This window comes from Streptopelia decaocto (assembly GCF_964273445.1).
Source record: "Streptopelia decaocto genome assembly, chromosome: 3".
NCBI lineage: Eukaryota > Metazoa > Chordata > Aves > Columbiformes > Columbidae > Streptopelia > Streptopelia decaocto.
In genome coordinates, this window is record NC_138656.1 from 82,017,486 (window position 1) to 82,043,891 (window position 26,406).

General features: G+C 36.1%; 1 protein-coding gene and 1 long non-coding RNA gene across 5 annotated transcripts in view; one reads left to right on the top strand and one right to left on the bottom strand.

The window, feature by feature from the left end:
- MAP3K7 (mitogen-activated protein kinase kinase kinase 7) overlaps positions 1 to 26,406 on the top strand; it is a 51,230-nt gene that overhangs the window by 16,701 nt on the left and 8,123 nt on the right. The window contains exons 5-14 of one of the 4 annotated variants that reach the window (XM_082049718.1): positions 184 to 322; positions 1,444 to 1,568; positions 5,016 to 5,144; positions 7,241 to 7,371; positions 8,838 to 8,919; positions 10,088 to 10,239; positions 10,868 to 11,027; positions 13,547 to 13,627; positions 19,710 to 19,777; positions 25,781 to 25,889. In XM_082049718.1, the coding sequence (XP_081905844.1) occupies positions 184 to 322; positions 1,444 to 1,568; positions 5,016 to 5,144; positions 7,241 to 7,371; positions 8,838 to 8,919; positions 10,088 to 10,239; positions 10,868 to 11,027; positions 13,547 to 13,627; positions 19,710 to 19,777; positions 25,781 to 25,889 (1,176 nt within the window). The remainder of the gene's footprint in view (positions 1 to 183; positions 323 to 1,443; positions 1,569 to 5,015; positions 5,145 to 7,240; positions 7,372 to 8,837; positions 8,920 to 10,087; positions 10,240 to 10,867; positions 11,028 to 13,546; positions 13,628 to 19,709; positions 19,778 to 25,780; positions 25,890 to 26,406) is intronic. The other 3 variants (XM_082049719.1, XM_082049720.1, XM_082049721.1) reach the window with 3 other exon arrangements.
- LOC309438408 lies at positions 10,567 to 19,690 on the bottom strand. Its single transcript, XR_014183789.1, has 3 exons — positions 15,999 to 19,690; positions 15,332 to 15,438; positions 10,567 to 10,994 (listed from the first exon to the last, which is right to left on the bottom strand). It is a non-coding gene; the product is annotated as an uncharacterized lncRNA (long non-coding RNA).

Sequence of the window (26,406 nt, forward strand, 5' to 3'; positions counted from 1 at the left end):
TGGAAAATATTTTGACATTTCCATTATTGTGACAGTCTGCAGAAGGATATTTTCAGTTGCAGTGCTGAGGCATTGATAATTACTTAGATTCCATAGAGCTTTCTGACTGGTATGTTGTTAACTCCTTTGTATCTGTTGTAATATGCAATAAAGTTCTTTTTAGTTTGTGCCTTTGTTTTGCAGTGCTGCATGGTGCTGAACCTCTGCCTCATTATACTGCTGCACATGCCATGAGTTGGTGTTTACAGTGTTCCCAAGGAGTCGCATATCTCCACAGTATGAAACCAAAGGCTCTAATTCACAGAGACCTGAAACCACCAAAGTAGGTTTATGGCTCATAATTCTATGTGTTCTTGCAATGGGAGTTTAACATCATTTACAAAAATTTCTCTTTTTTTGAAAGAAATGCCTTTAATTGTTACTAACTGTATTGGATGTACTGTATTCTAAATGAAAGCTGTGCATTTGAAACTACAGTTACAGAATGATGGTGCATATTACAGGAAATGGACTGTGCTCAGTTACTTTCCATTGAACTGGAACTGCTCCTGCCCTGCATCATGGAAGAGGATTTTTATAGGAATTGGATTTCTAATTACAGGCATTTAAAATGCCCTGATTTTACAGAGGGTTGTGGTGTTGAATAAGAGAACATTAGGTGGGGGGCTTGTTTGGTTGCTTGGTTTTAACAGCATATTTAATCTGATACATTAGAGCTCTTTCCCGACATGACCATCTCTGTCTCCTCCTTCTGCTTGTTCCACTACCACTGCCAGAATCTCCCATCACTTCCCACTGAAACAAAAATGGGTAGTTTTCTGCCTGGTCAATTTCTTGATCTCACTCATTTTACAGCTTCAGATGTGGCTTCACAGATGAGGTGGAAACAGAGATTTGGGGATCAGCAGGGGGATTTTGGTGGTAGCCTGCAGTTATTACCAGATAAAATTACAGCTCGAAGCCACACTTTATATCTTGAATTCTTTATTGTATCCCCAGTGTTGATTTAGAGAACTGTTAACATGTCACTTTAAATGCTTTCATTTAAATAAATAGCTACATTGACTGACATTAATGGCAGTCTTCTGTGGTAAAATTGTTACAGCACTTGTTTTTCAGACTCTGCTTAGTGGTTTACTATGGCTAAAGACATTTATCTAAAATCTAGCATGTAGAAATGTTAATGCATTACAATATATATTGGATTATTTTAAAATATTTCACATGTTCAGATTTGGCACAAGTGACCTTAATTCTCAAATTATGAAACTAAAGCACTGAGAAGCAAAGCCTCAGATACTCAACTATATTAAAATTACAGTTGTTGGGATAAAAATATCAGTGGTTTATTACCAGACTGTTTCCTCCTACAATTTTAATTTGGTTTTGTTTGGTTTTGTTCTTGGTTTTGTTTTTGTTTTGTTTTTTTTTTTCCTTTGACAGCTTGCTCTTGGTAGCTGGGGGGACAGTTCTAAAAATCTGTGATTTTGGTACAGCCTGTGATATTCAAACACACATGACCAACAATAAGGGAAGTGCTGCTTGGATGGCACCTGAAGTTTTTGAAGGTAACAATAATTTACAGTGTCAATATTATGTGATCTTTCTAGATATGCAACTGCAAATTAATTTGGTATAGGAAGTAAGAGCATCATGTAATCTTACTTTATTTCAATCAGTGTGCTGAAGTTTGAGGTGAAAAAGTCTTGGCGGAAGTCTGATTTTTATTTAAAAATCTGCGTGATTGTATATTGCCAAATGGTGTTGCAGAGTTTTGAACAGCACCACTGAATTGACTCTCATTTTAGTATCAGACAGTTAATTACATGAAGATGTTGAACCTTTTTTTGTGTCACTGCTGAGATTTACGTAAGGAGTACCTTTAGACAGCTGCTGTTTCTTATTTTATAAGCAAGTAAAACACTGCCAGAGGGCAATTTCCCCACGATTGTTCTGTTTCCGAGATCCTTATGTCATTTCAAACTGTTCTGACATTTAAATACAGTCGTTACTTTCACTTCCTATTCTGATCAGCTTTTATCTTTAGAATCTGCCTGTTAGTGTCTCTAAATTGAACATAATTGCCTTCATTTTCAGTCCTCCACTTTCTTGTAACTCCATTTTTGTTTGCTTTTTGTGTAATCTAGAGTTTTGATGTACTTCCTCTTTCCTACATACTGAGGAACTTGTTATTAACAGTTAATTTAGTTAAGTGGGAAAACAAGCTATTTCTTGGAGCGTAGCTGGGGAGGACTGATACTTGATAATTGGATAGGTATAATTGCTGTGTGTTTTTCAGATACATAAGCCAGTGAATATTAGATTGCAAATTGAACACCTTTTAGCCAGTCAGTAATTCAAATTATTATTGCAATTAGCAGAGTGGGCTGGAGAAGTCATCTTCCTGCTTTAGGAAGCAGATGGTCCTGGTTTTGATCTATTTGGCAAGTGCCTATGTGCAGCAGTTGCTTCCCAGATTCTGGATCCAAGTGGCCTCTTCTCTTTTACTGTCCTCGTTCCATAGAGAAGCAACAAATTATGTGTGGTTATATGCATTTTTAGGAGGTGTTTCCCCTCCCACACACCACTTGTGGAGCTTTTGTTTTGAAGTTACCTTTTTTCCCCGCATATTGCTTGGAGGACCCACCCAAGAGTGATCTGTTGCACTTTGGTGCCTAAAAATTTCCCATTGTGTCCCTTTATATTGAGGCACCTATTCTATTTCTTTAAGTCTATCTAGGAGTGCTTCTTTCCTTAACACTTGTTTACTATTAAATTAACTTGTATCAATAAGAGATTTTTTTTTCTTCTAGAAATAATCAATGGGACAATCAGTGTTAAAGCTAGATTTTGAGTAAAAAATCTTAATATAAAACAGATTTTGAAAGAAGTATATTGTAGTAGGAGCTTACAGTGCATATCCTGATTCCTCTGGTGTAGGTATTCAGCAAGGCAGAACAAAGAAATCTTTTACTGCAAATTTATTGTTGAACAGCAACAAAAGCCTTCTCTTCGCAGTTGGTTTTATATACTTTGATCTGGAAGCATTTATTGATAATGACACAAATCTTTATAAGAGTATCAAGAAAAGAAAGGAAATAGCTTCATTGATGCAGCATACCGATTACTCTTGAAACAGTCATTAAACTACAAAAATTATCACGTCAAATGTCAAAATTATTAAAAATTTATTTGCTTATGCTACTGCATCAGAATTTACCAATGGAATAAATGCTAATATTATTTGATTACTGTTCTACTACTAACATTTTTAGATTAGAACAATGAAGGCACAAGATAGTGTAGATAGCAGAGTGCTTATAGAAGTAATTGTTCTAATATTAAGATTTTTTTCCCCCCATTTTAAACATTATGGCACCAAAAGCCTTGTACAGACCAAACCATCTAAATGAAATAATCATTTAGATCAGTATAAAGCTCCAACCTCAGAACTCTCATTAGAAGAAACAATTTTTAAATTGCTTTGGGATAATTGGATAAATCAAGGAATTATTGTGTCAATCTGTTATCCTACCTTGCTCTGGTACATAATGAAATGATACAGAAAACTCTCACTGCTTTTCAGAATTAGTCCAAGACTTCCAGGCCACAAAACAGAATTTTCTTGCTCAAACAGGAGAAGAACACTTCTTCCCTGTCATACACTGTGTGTCACCGAAGTGCTGTGGCTGTGTAGCTGAGAGAGACTGTTTTACTTCCCTTAGCAATCTGCCTTTATTTACAGATACTCTTTTTTCCAAGCACCTTTGAAAATAAGCTGACAGATAAAGCTGACTTTGTTGTTCCCCTTCAGTAATTTTTGAACTCGTTAGCCATGTTTGGCTACTTTGATAGAGGCATAAAGACTTTTGGAGATGCCAAGTTCTTAGAGAGTTTTGTAAAATCAGTAGCTGGGAGAAATCCACGTTAGTACCTCTCACTTCGAGGGGACTTGCGGTTTGTGCTGCAGCCTGGCTCTCCTGTCTGCCTTGCACACTGACTGGGGCTGCAAGAACTAGAGTGAGAATGCCCTGCTCTCCCTGCACAGTTCCTCAGAGGTCTGGCAGCAGAGGAAGATTGCTCATAAAGGGAGTGGAGACTGTTGTGGCTGGATGTGATGTGATGAGTACCCACATGAAAATAAGGTTCTTAAGTTGCTCTGTTTATGAAATTATTTATCTCAGTGATGCTTTCTGATTACATGTTAACAAAATAATCTCTTGGCTATTCCATGCCGATTTTGATACTTGTTCAAAGACAGATAAGCAAATCTCTATAATTTATGTTCACACATTTATTCTCATGTCATTAGCCATTCACATTTATTTTTAGTATTTCCATGAGTTATGGTTACAGAGCATACATTCTTTATTTGCAGTCTCTGAAAATTTTTATTCATTATTATATATCACCTACGCATCTTCTGCACCTTTAACAGGAGTCTTAGAAATATTGAATTTGCGGTCAAAGAACTTTTAAGTAATGACATGATAAAAAGTAAGAATAATAAACAGGAAGGAAATAAGATGGTGAGGAATTGAGGAATCTAATAATTTGTTCATGTAGTAACTTACTAGTTCTGCTAAAGACCTCTAATTAATAAAGAGGAATGGATATGACAGAAATGTTAATGGCTGGCATATTGTGACTAACGTGGAAGAAGTGAGTTGAAGAAAATTTAGAGGAAGTAAGCGTAGTGAGTTAAATCCTGAATGCAGGAGATCTTTGCAACTTTATAAATTGCATTTTATATTATTTAAGAAAACTGACACATTCCAGGATGCTTCCAAGTGAAAGAATTTATTTCCGGAGAGAGGCATTCTTAACAGTCTTACAGTTAAATGATTTCAGTCTTAAGTTAGCATAAATCGGCCAGCTTTATATAACTCTTTTTTCTCAGCAAAACAAATGTGAAGTGAAAGGAAGCATATAGAGCTATTTATCAGCTCAAGCTGTACTTCATTTTAATGCATTATATAGAAAAGAGGCAAATTATGTTGATGGCTTTCTTCCAGGTAGCAATTACAGTGAAAAATGTGACGTTTTCAGTTGGGGTATTATTCTCTGGGAGGTAATCACGCGTAGGAAACCTTTTGATGAGATTGGTGGTCCAGCTTTCCGTATAATGTGGGCAGTTCACAATGGTAAGTTGAACATACTTTATTGCATTTGAAGTTGTGTATTTGACCTATAAATTTGCTAAACACACTTAACTGTGCAGCTTTAAATTACTAGTTTTTCCATTTTATGCTTCATTAAATATGCATTTTTGTCATAAAGACTTAATATATAGACACTACCACTTTTGTGTCAGTGTGGGGTTTGTGTTATTTGACTGCTAAAGTGCTTGCATCTCCCGCTACGTATAACTAGCATGTGAACAAACAAGGGAAAAGAGACACATTCTTTTTGTTATGACACTACATTCTGAAAGTGATCCAAATCAGGTGTTACAAAACACTCCACAACCTCTCTGTCTGGATGAATGACAATTTTATTAGCCAAGTTGTTTGTTGTGGTTTGGTTTGGTTTGTTTTCCTTTAACTGGGCATCTATAGTAAATGTATGAGTTTAAGTAACTTGACCTGTCTTTAGAAATGCCAGAAACTGTCAGATTCCTGCCAGGACCATTAGGCATTAAACATATTACTTTTTTTTTCGTCTGTTTCTTTGTTGTTGTTCTGCTGTTTGAATTGTTTTACCTGTGTGTCTAGGTACCTGCAGTCATGGAGCAGGACTCTACTGTGCTAGGTACTATACAGAACAGATTCTCAGGAGCATAGAATATAAACAGGAGACAGTGGTTGAGTTCAAACAGACAAAAGAAAGCAGTGGTAAAACACTGGTCAGAATCATAGACGCTAGTATCTTCATGCTAGTGGTGTAATGTTTTTGACAGTGTGTGTTTGAGGTACCATGCCAAAGCAGAGTTTTAAGAAGAATAAGGTAGTGATAGCGAAGTAGTTCAGTGAATTTCTGCAAAGAGTTTCTGCCGTTTGTGAAAGACAACACCAAAGAAAGCACAAACTTGTTTGGAAGATGTAGTTAACAAAGAATCACTGAAGGCTGGTGCTTTGCCTGAGTGTCATTGCTTCCATACTCAATGATAGAAGCTTAAGGTGAGCACAGGCATCCTGTTCAATGAAGAAAGAAAGGGATAGACAGCAACAGGATGGATGAGCATTATAGTCTTAATAATGCACGAAGACAGATGTTTGCAAATGGCATTTTTGAATGAAGAAAGAGATTTTTCAGGGGCACGAGTTATTGACATTGGGAGTGATGATTGCCTTGCATAAAAGCATTAACTGTAAAAGTAAGTGTAAAAGTAATAGTCATAAATCAGAAAGCCTCAATAAGGTGCAAAAGTGTCCCTTAGAGGAAGACAAATTCCCTATCTGTCCCAATTTTTGCTCTAAGAACTTGTCTCTTTTTCTCTTCTTCCTTTTCCCCCTTTGCTTTTCTTTTTTAGGAAGGAAGTGTTAGTGTGCTTCATCACACTTGAAATCATTGTGGCACTTCATGTATTACTTGTTGTACTTAATACATTTTTAAATACTTGCTGCTTTCTATGCAAAATGTCCCTGCATCTTATGTAGCAAACACAATTGAATGTCAGTTAATTGTACTTACTCTTGAAATAGTAAGAAGAATAGAAACTTGAAAAAAAAGACAGCTAAACAGTTATGCAGCAGTTGAAGTAAAATACATAATTAAAAATGTGTATAGGCCATGAAAAAGTCACATGAAATTGGTACTTCCAGTGCCTAGTAATTTTTCAGGAAGTTCTTAAAAGCAATATGAGCCCTCAAAAATACTTTTTTCCGTTTTTTTGTTTTCTTGTGAGTACAGTGGTAGGAACCAAAGACTGTCACTGCTTGCTTTGTAGCTTGTTCTAGAGCTTTATTCTTCAGAAAGCGGTAACATATTCATTAGCCATTGTATTACGTTGTATTGGGTCAGTCCGTAAATTTATTCAAACAACTACTACAGGAAAAGTTTAATTTTCTTTCTACTTGTTTGTATGTAATTGTAACTTGTATGTAGTGCAGAGGAACTTTTTTGGTCATTTTTGTGTTTGTAAGAGAGAAAATTAAGTACATGCTAGTTCTTTCAGTTGACACCTAACAGTACCTTTTTCCTGCATGTATTTAGCAAAATGCCAGAAATAGATCAGTCGATGTCAGTTGTCCTTTAGTCTGTTTAACAAATTAAGGGTTTTTTCTAATTCCAATCGTAGGTACTCGGCCACCACTGATCAAAAACTTACCTAAACCAATTGAGAGTCTAATGACCCGTTGTTGGTCCAAGGATCCCTCGCAACGACCATCCATGGAGGAAATTGTTAAAATAATGACACACTTGATGCGGGTATTTAAATATATTTTAGTATCTTAATAATTTCTTAACCTATTAAGTTGGGAAATTGAGGGAGTGCGGTCTGGACAACCCAGTAGTGAGGTGGACTGTGAAAGGGCTGAAGGAAAGAAACCAGAGAGTCGTGGTCAATGGGATGGAGTCTAGTTGGAGGCCTGTATCTAGTGGAGTGCCTCAAGGGTCAGTACTGGGGCCTGTATTATTCAATATATTCATCAACAATTTGGACGAGGGAATAGAGTGTACTATCAGCAAGTTTGCCGATGACACAAAGCTGGGAGGAGTGGCTGACACACCAGAAGGCTGTGCTGCCCTCCAGCGGGATCTGGACAGGCTGGAGAGTTGGGCAAGGAAAAATTTCATGAAATATAACAAGGGCAAGTGTAGAGTCTTGCATCTCGGTAGGAACAACCCCAGGTTCCAGTATAGGTTGGGGAATGACCTATTAGAGAGCAGTGTACGGGAAAGGGACCTGGGGGACAACAGGATGACCATGAGCCAGCACTGTGCCCTTGTGGCCAGGAAGGCCAATGGCATCCTGGGGTGTATTAGAAGGGGGGTGGTTAGTAGGTCGAGAGACGTTCTCCTTCCCCTCTACTCTGCCCTGGTGAGACCACACCTGGAATATTGTGTCCAGTTCTGGGCCACTCAGTTCAAGGAGGACAGGGAACTGCTGGAGAGAGTCCATCGCAGGGCAACAAAGATGATTAAGGGAGTGGAGCATCTCCCTTATGAGGAAAGGCTGAGGGAGCTGGGTCGCTTTAGCTTGGAGAAGAGGAGACTGAGGGGTGACCTTATTAATGTTTACAAATATATAAAGGGTGAGTGTCACGAGGATGGAGCCAGGCTCTTCTCGATGACAGCCAACAGTAGGACAAGGGGTAATGGGTTCAAAGTGGAACACAAGAGGTTCCACTTAAATATGAGAAGAAACTTCTCAGTAAGGGTAACATAACACTGGAACAGGCTGCCCAGGGGGGTTGTAGAATCTCCTTCTCTGGAGACATTCAAAACCCGCCTGGACACATTCCTGTGTAACCTCATCTAGGTGTTCCTGCTCCGGCGGGGGGATTGGACTAGATGATCTTTCGAGGTCCCTTCCGATCCCTAACATTCTGTGATTCTATATGCCTTTTATCACACTCCAAAGATGACCTTGCATGTTTTCTCTCTCCTTCTCTCTCTCTTTGATATGAATTATCAAATTATTGCAGTAGAGAAAGGAAATCAATCCTCTCCTTATGGGAGAGGTACACTAACTCATAACACATTTAGGGAAATTAATAAAAATGATCACAGGTGTAATTTAGTCTATCACTAAAGTAATTGCATTTACTACTCAAATATATTATTATAAACATAACATATAATTTATATTTATAAATTATGAGGTACTATTTCAATAATTTTAAAGCAATTGTTAATTACTTTTTAATCAAATTATTGTTGTTTTTTCACAGTACTTTCCAGGAGCTGATGAACCTCTGCAGTATCCTTGCCAGTATTCAGATGAAGGCCAAAGCAACTCCGCCACTAGTACAGGTACACTTTTATAAATAAAAGAACAGCAACGTGAAATGATGCAGATAGATTATAAAGCACATTCTCATGTCGATTTTGAACTCAAATTGGGAAAGGTAACCTTTCCAAAACCTTAAGCATTGGCAGGAGTCTTTTTTTTTATTTTTTTTTTTTAAAGATCTTGTACCACTTCATATTTTGTGTTCTCAGCCAAATTATTTTCCTGAAGTGAACCTTTAATGAAGAACAAGCATATAATAAAAGCTGTCTCTGAATGTCCAGGTTTAAGGTCTCCTCCTTTTTTCCACAGGAAGGTTGCTACCAATTTACACTTTTTCACTCATATTTAATGTTTAGGAGTTGAGCATTTTAATTTTTTTTACTATTCTTGAAAGCTGCACCTGCTTTCATTTATGATGTCTGCAATTTAAACTTGCAGTTGTTCTATGTTAAGATGCAGCAAATGCAGTCATTTAAATGAAGTGCACGGAGGTCACTAGAAAGGTGAATGGAACTAAACGTGGGCTAGGCTTTCAGGTAGTGTTGCCCTCATATAAATCATTTTAATAACAGAGAATAAAGATTGTTTGGTCTTCTCATTTTTTGGAGTACAGTTTTCCCACTTCAGTTGTTTTAAATCTTAGGTGTCTTCACCTTCCACTGCTTGGCTGGTTTGTTTTCTGTCTCCAAACAAATTGCTGTTACTTTGGATAAAGTTTTCCTGGCTACTTTGCAACTTAGTGACCTACATGTAGTATACTACAAAATCTTTTCAGCTGCGGCATTGTACTGACTTTACTAGCTGTTCTTCACCCCTCAGCACGTGATTTTAAGATATTTATCACTTTAAACTGTGAATATACATTATCTGTTATTTTTCATGTATTTCTGCTCCTCTATGGTTTATGGTGGACTTAGTCAGTAATTGCGAATGAGCTTGCTGGTTGTGTTGTTAATATAACATGTACCTCAACAATTTCAGAGCAAGCTGAAGATTGACTTCCTTGTAGTACTTCATCATGTATTCTGTCTTTTTCACTCCTTTTACTTTTTACATTAATGGATCTGTTATGATCTTGCAGTTCGCTTTAAAGCAAAGTTAGGCTTCTGAGAATGCTCAAGTGAAGAGATGCACTTTAGTATTTTTAATGGAAATTCTCAAATATTTTTCCTTGTTATTGATTTCTAGGTTCATTCATGGACATCACTTCTACAAACACAAGTAACAAGAGTGACGCTAACATGGAACCAAGTGATTTCCAAGGAGCTTCTACCAATGACACTATAAAACGCTTAGAGTCAAAATTGGCGCAGCAAATGAAAAATACAGCAAAGCAGCCGGTAAGCCAACATAAGCAATTTTGAACCATAATAATGAAATGATCAAAAGTGTTGCAACTATTACAAAACATTAGTGTCTTCTTTCAAAAACAGTACAAAACTGGAACCAGTTAGTTATAGGAAAAGAACATGAAAGGGTATGGAAAAATATTGAGTGATTCCAAAACGGTAAACTGGAAGGCTCTAAAAAGATCGCCAATTAAATAAGAAAAAAGTTCATTTAAAAGTATTCATAAGGTTAAAATAAATAAATAAATAAATGAAATTTGCTGCCTTAATTTAGAATCAAAATATTGGCATGACATGAAAGGATGAAACATTTATATGAATTTTTAAAATACTGTGTTTTATTTCAAGTAGGGTGAAAAAATACAAATATTCTCTTGTGACAATATTGGCCTAATTCTACTCATTTTTCATCTGGTAAAGTTAGATTCTTTTGATAGCTGCAGGTATTTGCTTCTTCTATGCCAATAGTAGCTAAATTATTACCATTTTTGAATGGTATTTTCTCTCTCATTTTTAAGATGCACATTGTAAAAATATATTTTAACCTACATACTGTGCATATCACAGAGGGGCTCCTGCAGAATTTTTTGCTTTTTTAAAAATGTGACTGTTGAAACAGGGTGATCCTGGCCGTTTGAGTTTACCCCCCTCTCGTGGGAGCAGCGTAGAGAGCTTGTCAGATGCTCGTGCACGACCACCGTCAGCCCTTGTTTCGGGAGAAGCCAAGAGGATGAGTGCTGACATGTCTGAAATAGAAGCAAGAATAGCATCCATCACAGGTAAAATTAAAGCGTGTTTGGGAGTTAGACTAAAGAATTGGAAGGAAGGTGTAAAACATGCATAGTCTTATAGAGGGCTAATGCCATCAGCCATGTGAAAATACTTTAACTTTTCATGTAGTCCTTATTAATTGTGCGGGAAAATGGCTTCATTCACTGTTGTACACTCAACAAAGTTGAGTATTTTAATTGGGTACTTTTAAGGTTGCAGAAGAGATCACTTTTGTTAAATGAGACTTTTACCTTTTTAAAAAATCGTTATGAAACTTTTAAATATGAGTTTTATTCCAAATGCACAACTTTCTCCTTTGCATCTGAAATAATGTTATTCCATCTCTGACAGCATAATTATTTCTAAAATAACATTTCCTTCAAGGTTATTCCTACAATATTTTGAAATTAAAAGGTGGCTTTAAACTTCAGCATGTTCCCAAATACATTTTAAAATCCACTTTGACAGATTGCAGAAACCTACTTAGATTTTTATTTATCAGATAATTAAAGCCTTGGTATATTTTGTTTAAAACAAACAAAAAGCTACAGCTGTTTTGCCAGGTTTACTTCAGGTAGCTATAAACTGTTGTGTCTAACCATTGAATCCTTAAGTGAATTGGAATTTATGTGTAAGTAAAAATACATAATTTTATGGTGAAAGCAATCTTTATTCTTCCCAGAAGAGCAAATTAATAAAAATGTGTATACTTGGCAAACATTTTCTTGTCTCTTTTCTTCATCCAACATATTGTTTGTTAATCTATGCAAACTTAAGGTTTTAAGTTTCATATGTGAAACTTTTGTTACGATATATAACCACAGATTTATATAATCAGACAAAATTACTTTGGTTAGTCCAGGGTTCTCATATTTTTCTACCGATCTGAAAATCAGGGTAATCAAGTAACTGCAATTAATAATGAAATATGCATCATATTCTGGCTTTCTTGTGCACCATGGCTGTTTCATTTTTGTTCTCCATTGTATTATGATTACTTCAGGATTTTGTTTTACTAAATACTGAAGTTACTCATTATATTTATCTTGCCCTAAACACTTTTTACTTTTGTGTTCCTATTTCAAAGCCTTATTTCAAGATTTGTCTTTTGTATTGTCAGTCCCTGACTGGATGGTTGTGTAGCACATCTCACCATGAATATCTCTAAAGGTTTCCTAACACAGAAGACAGCTGTGTACTTACCTGATAATAACAACATACTGGTTTTATTTTAAAATACGTCAGGACTCATTTTGGTAACTGATACTCTAAAGTCAATGTACATTTTTTACATTAGTGGAGATAACCCGGACCTCCTTTGTGTGAGTTTTTAATTTTCCTGGTTTGTACATTGCTCTGAATACTAATTATTATTTCAAAATATTCTAAGACTTTTTTTAATGACTGGAGGGTTTCTTTTTCTTGAAACAAAAGTATATATTGAACATACTAGTTACTTTTTTTAAGAAATCACTTCAGGCAATAGTGGACTACTAGAAATAAGATCAAACCCATCTGACTGTAACTCTTTCAAAAAGAGCTGAAACCGCACTGTATTGGTTTTGCTTTGGTTTTTTTACTCTTTTTAACTGTGTGACAGAAATAATATGTTGTGAACCTGAACAAAAAATTGTGGCTGGGTGAGAATTGGGCTGTTGTTAAGAGCAAATCAGGTCAATAATTATTTAATCTTCTTGTTCCATCTGTTGCAAGATTAAGTGTAAATCACATAATGCACATCACCATTGCTTTTTAAGTTTGAGATGGATATGCTGCAGTGCTCTACCTTTGAGAGATGTATTCAGACTTTTCTCTGAATGGGAACTATTTATCTTAAACTAAACAAGTACTAAAATAAAAATTTAAAATGTATTATTAGATTTTATTCCAAAGTAGATAGTGTTTCTTGAACATTGTTCAAAAATTAAAAGGTTGGTAGTGATATCCAGTTTCTAAAACAAAATATCTTCACTAATAGGACAAAAGAATGAGAGGCAGGAATGATTGTCAAATGTGGTAAGAGTAAGCATTTTTTCAGAAACAAATGAGGTTTCCTTTAAAAGGACATGATTCAAAGAAACGGAAGTACCCAACTATTAATCTTGTTTATAAGATAGTTTGTACCCCACACTAAAGATAAAATGTTGTGTAAGTTCAGGCAATCAGGAATTTAATCTGAGTATACAGGTGATCTGAAATAATTTAATTTGTTCTCTGTTTTGATAATTACATTTGATTTTTTCCCTTCCTTGTTGCCATGCTGCTTTCTGTGTTTGACTTTTGTGTTGCTAACTATAACTAATTACACGGTGTTGTAATGACGGCTAGTTCTGCATTTTTTGCTTTTTAACAGTTGCTTTACTATGTGTAAGCATGAGTGGAAGGCAATGCAGTTTATTCTGCATGACACATTTTTGCATGAACTATAGTTAACCAAGTTTATGAAAATGCAATATTAGAAGTTTAATAATTTTGCTATTGCCATTTTAGTGTTTTGCATGTGTATTGTATATGTGTATTTTTTCAGCCTATTCCAAGCCTAAACGAGGCCATCGTAAAACTGCTTCATTTGGCAACATTCTGGATGTCCCTGAGATCATCATACCAGGTATCGCAGACCAGGTGAACGGGTCAGTTGGTTAAGATGCCGGAATAATGATCAGACTTCTAAAAATACTTCTTGCTCCAGTTGCTCTAGGACAGAACTAGAAATTATCCCAATAATTTTTTCGTAATGTCTCTGTAAAGAGCAGTGTGATATTTTAGGATAAACTTACTTTTATCAGTAAATAATTCCATCTTCTAGTTCAAACTTACTTCTCTTGATAAAGGACTTTTTCCTTTATGAACTTAAGAGTCTTCTTATAGAGGAAAACTATATATGTAGTTGTCTATTACAATACCTCATTTAGTGAAAATGGACTTAAGTTGAAGAATTCCTGTCTAGGTAATTATCTTGCTCTAATCTTTGTGGTGTTTGAGCACCCATTTTTAATCTAATCAAGTATTAGTAGAAAAAAAACCCAAACACTTGACTACATTATGCACAGAACTTCAAATCCATGTTATATTTGTGATTAAAAAAAATTAACACTTAATCTATGTAATTCTTGTATCTGACTCTGCTTTTCTAGAGCTAAAATGTGTCTGCATGAGGTATTTATGTTGTGTTTAAGTCAATGCAGGCTAAAATTATTGTTATAGAAGAGGCTTCTGACAGGAAGAAAATCAATAATCAGGCACCATAGCTGGTAATTTCAGCTTGGACTTTAATGAACAATTCTCATATATCCCAAGCCTATATTTAGTTAGCAGCATATTGTTTCCCTTTTCCATTCCTTTTTTTTGCAGTCAGAGTGGATTTCTCTGTTTTAAAGTTGAAGGCAAAAGATTATTCTGTAGAAAAGTTTAATTCAAATAAGTATATTGAAGTTTACTTATAAAAACACAGAATGTCAAAAAGTAGATTCCAAAGAACAATAGCACTACCCATGAAAATAAAACCTGTTTGGCATTGAGGCAAACAAATCGGCAAGGAAGTTTTCTACTGTAGCTTTGCACTGACCTGGCCAGCCATGACATAAATGAAATCCTTAGAAATCCTCAGACAGCATGGGAAAAGAAAGTAAAGAGATCCATCAAGTTTCACGGTGTCAACATGTGATGAGAGCCTGGTAAACAAGCTCTAGAAACTGAGAGCCTCTACTGGCTGCATGTAGCAGCACTGAGGCATCCAAGAAACCTCAAAACTTTTAGAGAACTGTTAAAAAGTCAGTGAAATAAAAGGCCACAGGGTTTTCCCCAAAATAAATTGTACCAGTCTATTGGTTTTACTTGCTTAGGTAGAGCAAGTCATTTAGATAGTCTTCAGTTGGACTATTTTAATTGAACTTGACAGGATGGGAATTCCAAGGTGAATTTGGAATAGATACAAGAGAAATAGCAACCTGTAGAAATTAAAGAAGGTGTAGGGTTGAGTAAGCATATTAATGAATTTTCTCAAAATTTACTCATGAGGTATTTAGGTCTTAAAAGGCACGACAATGAAATTCACTGTTAATGCTTTAGCAGAAGTGACTACTCATAAAAAGGAGGATTAGTGTATCATGTAGGATGAGTTTTGTTGTGACTGGGGAGGTAAAAATAGAAATAGGTTAAAATCCAGGGTCGTACACTGTGGGTCATACACTAGCAACAATTTAATAAGATGACTGTAAAGGAACAAAGGAGCATAGCAGATGCATGCAGATTAATCTCAGGTAGTATAAGCCACAAATGCAAAGCGGTTGTGAAAAACCATGTGAAATCTTACTGTTCGTTTCTGTGAAGGATAAGGCGGCACTAACACTATTTTACAAGTCCTTGTTGAGGTTTAATCAGGAATTCAGGGCAGCCATAGAAAAGAAACATACATGGGCTCTGAAATAACAGCAAGAAGAGTTACTTGCATGGTATGGAGTCTGTGAAGAAGAATCTATAAGCATGGCTTTTTTAGCCCACAAGATGAAAGCTGAGAAATTAATAATTACTTTCTATAGATGAATCTGCAGCTGAAGACTAGGAAGAGAGCACTACTTAAGCTAAAAGACAGTATGTGCACAATGGAAAAAGGATATAAGTTGTCTGCACTTAAGCCTGGGCTTTAATGGGTTTTCTGGTCATCAGAACAGATTTCCCATAAGAATCATAGGGCTGGAAAAAAGAGATTAATCATTACATGACGGGGATGTGATCATCTGCCCAGTAAACTAATTATCTGTATACTTAAAGCAGTTATTCAAAAGTACCATGCTTATTCTTTTAAAGACAATATAACATGGCCTGTTTCTCACCTCTTTCCTTACTGTCTCAGCATGTGGATTTCAATCCTGGCCTCTTAACACACTTTTCCCCTTCTAGTATATGCTTCTGAAATACCCAAATTGGCATATGAGTCTCCATCCTGCCCCGTTACATTCCTTAGCATTTCTGCCACGTACCTGGCTTCTCCAAAATTCCCTGGGCACGTCCGTCTGTCTGCAGGGCGAGCAACCCTTCTGTACTGCGACCCACTGTGTGCTGCTGCCGGTGGTTCTGCTGAGCACGTGGAGAGGCAGCTGCTACCCAGCGAGGGGAGGCCGCGGGCAGGCAGTGCAGGCAGGGGACGCAGCGGGCAGGAGTGTTACCGTGAGTCAGCTGCTTTGGGGCAGGGCTATTTTAGAAGTATGAGTACTACATCTGCTGTCACTGGGGTTTTTTGTAATGTGTTGCCTCGGCTGCTTTTCGTCCATGAACTGATTATGCTGCCGAGGTCGTAAAATACAAGTGTTTATCAATTGAAGGTAAAATGTTGGCAGAAGTGGAGGCTTTTAATATATATTTGCTCTTTTATCTAAATATGTTTAAATAAGGGTGAACAGATCTTTCATTTAAGATGTTATTTTGTGTGACGAGCTTACAAAACTTGAAAAATGGATCAACTAGTTCCTTTTTGGTGTAACAACCTGGCAAAGTAGTTTTCAGTGGTGGTATCTTGCAACCAGATATCCAAGTGAAGTAACCATTTTTTCTTCTCAGATTTATAGTATATAAAATATATATAGCATATATATAATGTGTCAACATTTTATGAAAAATAAAAACATTTTATGAAAAACAAAAACCCAAGCAAGTATAAAAGGCTTAAGTAGTTACATGTTTAAAGAAACAATAAGAAAAATCTAAGTATAGTGTATAATATGATCAAGAACATCTTTTTGCTACAAACCAGTCAAGCAGCATCTAGCAAATATACCTTCAAGTACAGCCTTTTCTTCACTGACAACATTAGACAACCCACATATATAGCATGCGTGCATTTGGCTTTGTAATTTTGTCATCTGAAACTGTGCCACAGCATTCAGATTTTTATAGCATTTACACTGCATAAATGATTACTCAAGAGAGACACATTTTGTTGAGTGTCTTTAGAAAGTGGATTGGAATTAGATTCTATAGGTCTGTAGTTTTTCCATCTACTTCTAAAACTAGTATAAGCCAGAAATCCCACTCTTGTCTCCTCAGATCACTTCGTTCTGGAATTCAGATCGATGTTTTAACTTCTTTAAAATGTCCTCTAGCCCTGTTACATCCACTGATCATCCAATACTGTGAGGGAGGTTTGGGTCTTGTAGGTGTGTAAGGAAGAGAGAGTACTGTGCGCAAATAAGAGACTGTAAAAGGAGACGTAAGTATCTGCTAAAGGGCAGGGAGAAGAGTTCATAGCTGGTCTGGATGCTTGAGGGGGTGATCAAAAGCCTTAATAAGTTGTATAATTTGATTTTGCTAGAGTATGTGAGGCAGCACATGATGGAAGTTTCTTGTACCTTTTGAATTTCAGTTTAGGAAAAACGAACAATATGAGAAATTGGGGGTTTTTGAGACAATGGAGTATATTTGTGATGTTTGATTTTTAATCTTAAAATCCCATAAGCCATTGTAATCCTGACATAGTACATCAAGCTACTGTATATTAACTTATTTGCTTTTACATAAATCTTAGTTTTTATAATGAGAAAAAAATAGTTTTAAATGGAGGTAGAGGTAAGAACAAGATCAAAACTGTAAGAGGAGAGCATAGAGAAGTAGCACTGATAATTTCAAATAAAGATTATACGTTGTATATTACATTTTTCAATTGACATTTGTCTTGAATCTGGAGCAATAAGTATTTGTTGATTCGTAGTCTCTTTCAGCTTTGTCCAAGCTATTTGCCAGATGTCTGCAGTAGTTACACTAATTAAAATGGCATTGCCTAGTAGAGCTTGCTCTTCCCTCATGCTACTAACTTGAAGATATTTCATTTAAAGGTGTCTTTTATTACAACACAACACTTTTGGCCCCTCCTTCTCCCCCCAAGGCATTTTCTTTGCTTTCTTGCACCCCACCCTGATTATTTTAACATTTTGGCAGCCATGTTCTAATATTTCAGCAACACATGTGCTGGGTTCTTTAAATTCACGAATGTTGCTAATCTGAAATTAGAATTTCAGATATTTTTGCAAGCCTATTTCAGCTGAGCTAATTTTAGAACAGTGTTGTTGAATGAAATGTGCGCATAATTTTGTATCGGCCGTGGGTGGATCGCCCATATCTTGAGATGAGCTGTGGCAGCCAGATAAAGTATCCACAGTACAGAATTCTATTAAATGAATAATTTTGTTTGTTAAATGATTAGGTATTGAAAAAGTTCACTGCAAGTGAACAAGTTCAGAAATTTTGACATAGATTTGTCATTCACACGATCTCTAATATCGAAGTATTAAACATAATATAGCCATTGTTGCTTAGGTAAGTATATACTTCCCCTGAATTTCAGAAGCAAATGATCAAGATTGCAATTCAGATTAATGTGTAGTCAGAGCAAAGAATATATTCCCATTCTATAATGCTTCTTGATTTTCCTACGTGCTTGTTTCTCGTAGTACTTTCTATAAATGTTAGACTATAAGATGTCATGACAAATGGTAAAGTGACTCTGAGAATTTTTTATTGTTGTTTTGTGGTAATGTGTTCCTACATGTAATAATACCCTTATTTAAAAATTTAAAGTATGACACCATTAAATGTATTGATTCAACATTAAATAGTCTTACATTTTTGTAGTAACTGTTGCAAATCAAAACACCTGTCAAGATAGGCCATGGAGTTATGCGGAGGAGATGATGCTGAATGAGAAGTATCTAAAAGGTTAAAAATGTGATGCCTGGGAGGGAGCTGGGCTGGCGGGTGCTGCGGGTGAGGGGCTGCGGCTGCAGGACATGTTTCAGATGCTCCCCTCCAGTAGCAAAGTTACGTAATGCGGAGCTAAGACCAAGAATTTTGAGCATTGTCAGCTGTTACTCGGGACAATTTGGTGTTTCCTTTTGGACAGCTGACCTGCTCTCAAAAGGCAATATAAACAATCAGTGTAATAAAAATCAAAGTAGCCAGGGAGATTCCGTTGCATAATCTCCTTTTATTTTTAAGGAGACTTGGTTTCCTGGAAATGCCTTTGATTGCGTGTCAGTGTTAACATTTAAACTGTTTTATGTAGCTGTCAGTGGTGGATAATTGCTAACAGGTGGAAGGAGAGGAGGAAAAGATTACAGCATTGTGTTCAGGAGGTTGATGGTGAGATGTGATTTAGCTGAACAGTCCCCTTTTCACACTTCTCAGAGCATGAGAACAGGACATAGTTCTGTTCATCTGAAGGAGACAAAGCCCGGAAGGAAGCACTTTCACTTCTAAATTTTCACGCGGGGAGTGGCACGCGGGCAGAAGTCCTTGCCGTGTTCCTTGAGCGCGCCAAAGAGCAACAGGTTAAAGCTGGCAGCCTGTTATCTTCGCCGTCTAGCTTTTAGAAATCCCCATAACGTAACGCACTTGAAATAGTTGTCGTCATCAGCTCCTGCCCTGAGTACTAAGCCTGATCAAATACATGTGACAGAAGATGGTGGAGTAGAGTGCAGCAGCAATTCATGTGGTAGGAGTGGTTATTGTATTAGGGTGTACTTTTTGTTGACAGGCCAGCATGTTTTGAGTTAAAATTCTGCAGCTGTCTCTCTCTCCCCCTCTCTCACTTTCTCTCTGTGGATTTGTACAAATTCCAAGCTCCTTTGCAACAGTCGCACCCTTCTTATTTTGTTCTGAATAGATTTCACTGGTTTGTTTTTGTTTTGTTTTTTTCCCAGCAGGAAACGGACAGCAGAGGCGCAGATCCATTCAAGATCTTAGTGTTGCTGGAACAGAGTCCAGTCAGGTAACATCTTTCTCGTCTCTTTATCTTTCAGTAAAGTGAACACCGAATCTGTACAGGGAAACTTGGTCTGGAAATCTTCACCTTTGATGCTTTCATAGAAATGATGTGGAAGCTTGGCAGGCTGTGGTGGCATCTGTATTGCATTTAAATTAGATTCCTTGAGGGTAGACGGTCTATGAATGAGCTCTAGGTGATAAGTGTTTTGTGTATAGCTCATGCAGCATTTGTCACTTTTATGTACACATAGTTTTTGTGTACCATTTAATTTGGCTGGGGGCAGATGTCATACAGGAAATCCTTTTCATCTCTCTACACATAGAAAAGAATTGTAATTACCACTTCTGATTGTCTGAAGCAGTTATACATACATTAGGCTCACGTTCTGCATAAAAATAAAAAGCATGTGCCACGGTATTATAAATGTCTTTATTAGTAATCTCTGAATCCTGAATAGTAACTTAGAGTAGTATCACTCCATTTCTTGTGAAAGGTTTACAGGAGGGTGCTATCACAAAGTTTTGTTTAAAATGAAGGCTGTCTAAATAAGGTATTTTATAATACCAAGGATTTTTATCTGGTACTCTAAGTGCCATGGTAACAGATGCGGTGGTATGCTACATAAAATTTAAATTAAAGTAAGAATATCTTAAATGATAAAAGTACAGCTAATGCTACATTTGGATATGTTTATTTTGTGGTTTTAATTGCTTCATTGTCTTTTTCAATAATTCATGGAGGCTATTTGATCATTAGTGTGAACTTGCAATTCTGAAATCTCTACTATTATTTGGATGTGGGAAAACAGAGTTTAGCATATTTATCAGATTAAACAGGTTTCCATATTAAACAGCCTACTGCAGTAATCTAAAATAGGTGGTAATTTCAGGGTTGTGTATTTGTCAGGGAGGTCAACATTTGATCCTCCTTCAATTCCATGGCCTGTGCTAAGCCACAGAAACCTCATCAATTCCGCAGGTATTACTAACATCATTTATTCTGGATATCTATCAGAAATTATTAGAATGACTCTTAAATCCATCCTAATATCTTCACAGTTGGTAGGTTTTTTTAAGAAAGAAATGAATCTGCAAAATTTAATAAAGGCATAGATTAGCCTATTCCTTAATTGTGGAACTAAAATTATGCAAGACTTGGGAAAAATTGTGACAGTACATCAGTATCAAATTGCACTGACTGATGTATAAATATATTTAATTATAGCTTTTGTATTTAAAATTTTTCATTCTGCTCATTTTAAGGAATGGTACATATTTGAAAACATAGAATTTCAGCATTTTCTTCATATCTAATAACTATTATAAGACCTTTTTTTGAAAGCTGTGCTACTGCTTGTATGGATGTTGTACCTAAATTGTCTTTTTGATCGGGGGTGGGGGTTACAGAAAAGGGTTTTGTTGTTTACCTCCCCAATTTCTGATGAGGGTCTACAGAAATACCAGAACTGCATTTTACTTTCTTGTTTCAGATAGTGTACATATTTGGAAATCCAAGTGGAAGAATTACATTTGTCTGCTTCTATCTTGCAGTTTTTGGAAAGGTTATGGTAAAATCTGGAAAACATAATATTTTAACAGGTGTGAAAAATTCACTTTGGAATAAATTTTTGCACTGTCCATATAAACAAGTAGTTAATTTTCATCCCCTTTTTGGTGTGAGAAAGAAAAGTCTACTGAAATTAACAATAACTTTTGACATACATACTGTATATTTAAAAAAAAAAAAATCAATCTGAAAGCAATGAAGAAAGCAAGCAGAGTGTAATTATGGCGAAAGACTTAAGATTACTCTTTATGGGTTTCTATAGCTCTGGACCTTACTGCTTTGAATTTTCATTAAAAATCTTGGACTGCTATCCATACAAGCAATCTACCAGCCAAAGCAGAAAAAACACCAGTGACTCACGTAGTTCTGGTCAGTTTATCATATCTCCCCATATGCATTATACCATAGATAGGTGATCCTTCCTAATGTTGAAATCCCCCTCCCTCTCTTCATTGCAAACATCCTTCTTCCCCACATTCCATTCTCTCGTACACCCACCCTGCGGCGCAGCCTTCGTCACCGAGCTGCTGTGGCACCGTGTGCCTCCACTTCCAGCCCTGGTGAGCCCCTATGCCACTCAAAATTGAAAGATTATCACAGTCTTGCCTTTTTTTTTAAATTGTGTCATTGGACAGAGTAAAGCTGATTAAAAAATCTTTTTATTATACAACTTTTTCCTGATAACTGCCACTCTGTCAATAGCAAACAATTTTGTTATGACTGTATTTTTTTCTAATTAGGAAGGTTTTTCCAATTCAGAATGGATTTTTTGTTAAGGTGAAGGAAGACACTGGAGTTGATAATGACAAATATACTAAAGTTTGGGGTGCTTAACAGAAAGGGTAGACCAAGACTTGTCTTCTTGCTTAAATGCTTGTCTGTTTTAATCTGACCTTTTATGTTTTATGATTGTATGTATATTTGCTTTCTCTGTACTGATAGAATTTTCATATAGTTTGTATGGCTGATGATTATTTTTATTTTGTTGAGACACTTAAGGCATTTTGGGTATTACTTTTACTGAGGTTATCAACAGCAGACAGTAATAGTGCTTTGCAGATGATTTTACTACTCAACTGACCTTTTTATATCAACAGTTTAAATTAGAAGATATACTAAGCCAAAGACTTTTCCATCATTGGATCAGTTGTTGAAGTGGTTCGGTGTTGAGAACATGTGTTTAATCTGCTTTTTCTCAGATTTCTCTGGTGCTTGGTGACCTTAGACTGGCCTTACTCCAAGTGACATGAGAAGCACTGATGCAACTCTCTCTGTACCGTCAAATGCTACATTTCCATCTGTTTCCATGTGTATATCGTGATGCTCTGTTCATTTTTCCATGTTTTTTGGTTTTTTTGCACAGAACTGATTCTTCATTTTCCTCTACATGCATTTTAAAATATTGTATGGTGCCGTCTGCCCAGCACTGCTGCTCTTGCCTGAGCACTTTCATAACACAGAAACAGATGTGCAGACGCTGAACTGCAGCCATAAAAACTTTCAGGGGCTCTTTACACACGACAGAATCTTTGTAGAATTTGATATTTTATACAGATAGACTGAGAAACATATTTGGCATAATCACTCAGGAACTTCAGGTTCTGATCAGGTGTCTAGTGAGGTAGGGAGGTGTCCTTGCCTATGTATATTTTATTGGATTGCTTGTTTTGGTACATCATAGTTCCCTCACAGTGCTATCATAATATCAAAACTACCTCCCTCTTACAAACCTTTTTTTTTTTTTAAACAACTGTTGCTGGGCCTTAGAGTTACTACAGTTGACTTTGAAGTAGGAAAAAAAACAATATACTAAAGAAAAATGTGTACTATATTGAGCAGTTGAGAAGCAAGGTCAGAATGTATGTGTTCACATGCATGCAGGCTAAGTGTGATTATTTGTGAGATCTGGTATTATATAGGTGAATCATTCTGTCAGTGAGATTGTGAAATTGGTCCTCCCCTCTCGCAGCAAGATAAAATCCATGAATGAGGAGACAGGGCTAGTAACAATGACTACTTTAAATTGGGTTGCCCATTTAAATTAAGCTTGCGGGGGGGATTATTCCTTAGAGCACACCAGCTTTTCAGGCCTGATTGGAGAGTAACCCAGTGACAAGTCTGTTGAGTGCAGTGAGATACCTGGTGGAAACAAGGATGAAGGGATCCCTGTTGAAAGGGGAGCAGAAACTCATTGCTAGAGAGCACTGACCGGCTTACCTGTCAGAGGATCTGGTGTCCAGGAGGCCTAATAATCTATAATGCTATACTCTAACAGGTGTTCAGTTTGGGGAACTTCCCTTGTAATGCTTTTTAGATATGCTTCAGATACGAATCCTTCACTTCTCCCTAGTAATTTTGTCTGAACAACGCTATCAAGGAAGTGTTGTTTGGTTGTTTTTTCTGTTGATGGATGAAAACAATCTGGTACAGCAAGCAATGTGGTACAGCATTGAGAAGTTACTGTACCTAGAGTACTTCTCAGGTGCCCTTTTCTATCAACTGTAGATACTCAGCACATCTCTTTCTGCTTAAAGGACTTACTGTGAAAAGCACTTGCTCTGTCTTTTGACCTTGCACATCAGGGTGTGTTTATCGTTCATATCTGAGGACACTGACAGTAAGCTTAGCAAGTTAAGCCTTGCTTAATGTCAACAAAGACTCCGACACTAAAGCTTTTTCAGAATGTCTGATGCCGTCATCCTGATAATATAATCCATCAGATTATTTGTACAGTAGTTTATTGTCCTCATCCTGGTTACTGCCATAAGACACTAAATGGTTAGTAAAAATGAAACTACTCCTGTTAATGCTGCTTGTGTGAAGAAATACAAGGCTCACAGATAAACGTTGGTCCCAGTTTGGCAATTCCTTTGTTCTTACAAAGTTTCGTGTCATTCTCTGTTTATGAATATACTTCCTTTGATAGGGCAGAATGTACTCTAATACGAGTTTCTTCAACATCTGAAGACTGAAATAATTTGTGAAAATTAGACAGCTTAAGCAAAAATATAATTACATGTAAAATAAATTTAATTTTTTAATTAATAATTACTTGCACTAAAGCCACCTACTTCTTCTGCAAACATTTTTCCATTGCTTAAGCAAGTAAGACTGAAATGTTCAGCATAGGAACAGTGTTAAGTGCTGCAAAATAACGTTTGCTTTTTAAACAGTTTTTCAACGAATAATTGAGCTGTGTTTGACTTCCCTGTTGTACCCAGCAGACTTGAACTATTGTTCTTTAAAGGATGTTTCATTTTAGAAAGCATGGGCATTTACCATTATAGGTCTCATGTGTGCAATTTAACAGTATGCTCTCCTAGCCTCTTAAACTGAAGCAATTACAGGAGAAACATAATGCAGTTGAAATAATAGATATTTCTGTGTTTAGAATCTTGTTACTCTGGATTGTTACTTGACTGACGGAAATCCTGGCTTTTAAAAATTAAATTATGGTATTTGAAAATTAGGGTAATAAAGAAATAGTTTTCAGGTAATATATATTCGAGTGCTTCTTTTGAAAAATAGGGACATTTAATTGCTTTGTGATAACTACACCACAGTGAAAATGGTTGTATACTTCATTTTTTTCCCTGCAAAACTTGCTGGGGTTTATGGTCTTAAGTCCTCTAGTGTGTTAATTTTATGTCAGTGAGGGACTATATGAAATACAAGAATATGTAGTGCAAATAATAATTCTGAAAAAGAAATTCAGTAGAATAATGAAGTCTGCATTATGTTTTTGCTCTTTGGTAAACAAAAGGATTGGAGGTGTCAAGCTGTATATATGGGAACTTCCTACAGAATTTTCCTTTAGTTCTTAATTTGCTTTGTGAGAGATGTACTAATTTTCTAGTTGCTTTGGTTTAATTGATTGATCCTTTTTGATGAAGCACTGTTTTCATGTTTTCTGAATATGAATCACATAACCTCTGAGCTAACATAAGAACCGTAAGAAAACTAGATTAATACACCATAGGCCAGTGCAGTTACTAAGCTGCATTCCATTAGCTGAATGTCATTTCATTCATTGATTAAATATTCGAAACAAACTTTATTTCTTCCTTATGTTATTTCACTGAATGGTGGTGTGAAAATTACTAGACATACTGTCACGCTTTTGTATAAAGGTCTTGAATGCATTGTTGAGTGCTGCTTTTTATTACACTGAATAGTCAAATTATGTCCATTTCTTTTTATATGGTAATGGTAGAGTAGAAATGGGGATGAAATTATCACTGTAATGCATGTAAAGTTTATCAGGCGGTCTGGAGAGACATCAGAGTAGAAGCTTGGGGAGGAACGTATTTGGAAGGATTATAGGTTCAGGTTTCTTCACATGTATTTTTCTTTTGAATAATGTTATTTAAAATGAACTTTTGAAAAAATCTTCGATTAACTTTTCTTGTAATTTTATTTTGTTTTCTTTTATAATTTCAGGAGAGTAGAAACAGCAGTAGATCATCTAGTCCTAGTGTAAGAATGATCACTCCATCGGGACCAACCTCTGAAAAGCCAGCTCGTAATCCATGGACACCTGATGATGCAGGTAATCCTTTGTTCGTTAGTCAACTTATTGCTTATAAAAAATATAAAATATTGATTTTATTATGGTGTGGGATGTGTACCTAGACGTTAAAAAAATGAAGCAGTGAAAGTCACAGTCCATTTCAGTTGTGTTTAGATTAAATCATTATGTTACTGCTTTGTTTTGCTTAAAGAACTTTTTGATATAGATTATATTAAGTTACGTAAACTTGTAAGCATTTTGCTTGTAAGAAAGTGCCATACAGATGCAGTGATAGTAGTATTTAATACAGATCTTTCAGCACCAGTTTTTTACTGTAGTATGGTTTTGGGGAATTATGGAAATGGACATTTTAGAGTATTCTAGTCTTGTGCATTTGTATTATGAATGCACAGTCAAAGCTTTCATTGCTCTGACATGTGGAATGATGCTATGTAGGTGAGTATCAGCTGGAATACAATTATTTTTTTATCTGTGTAATTTTGCTTATGCAGAATGTACATGTGCACACAATCTTACAGTTTTCAAATGAACTAAT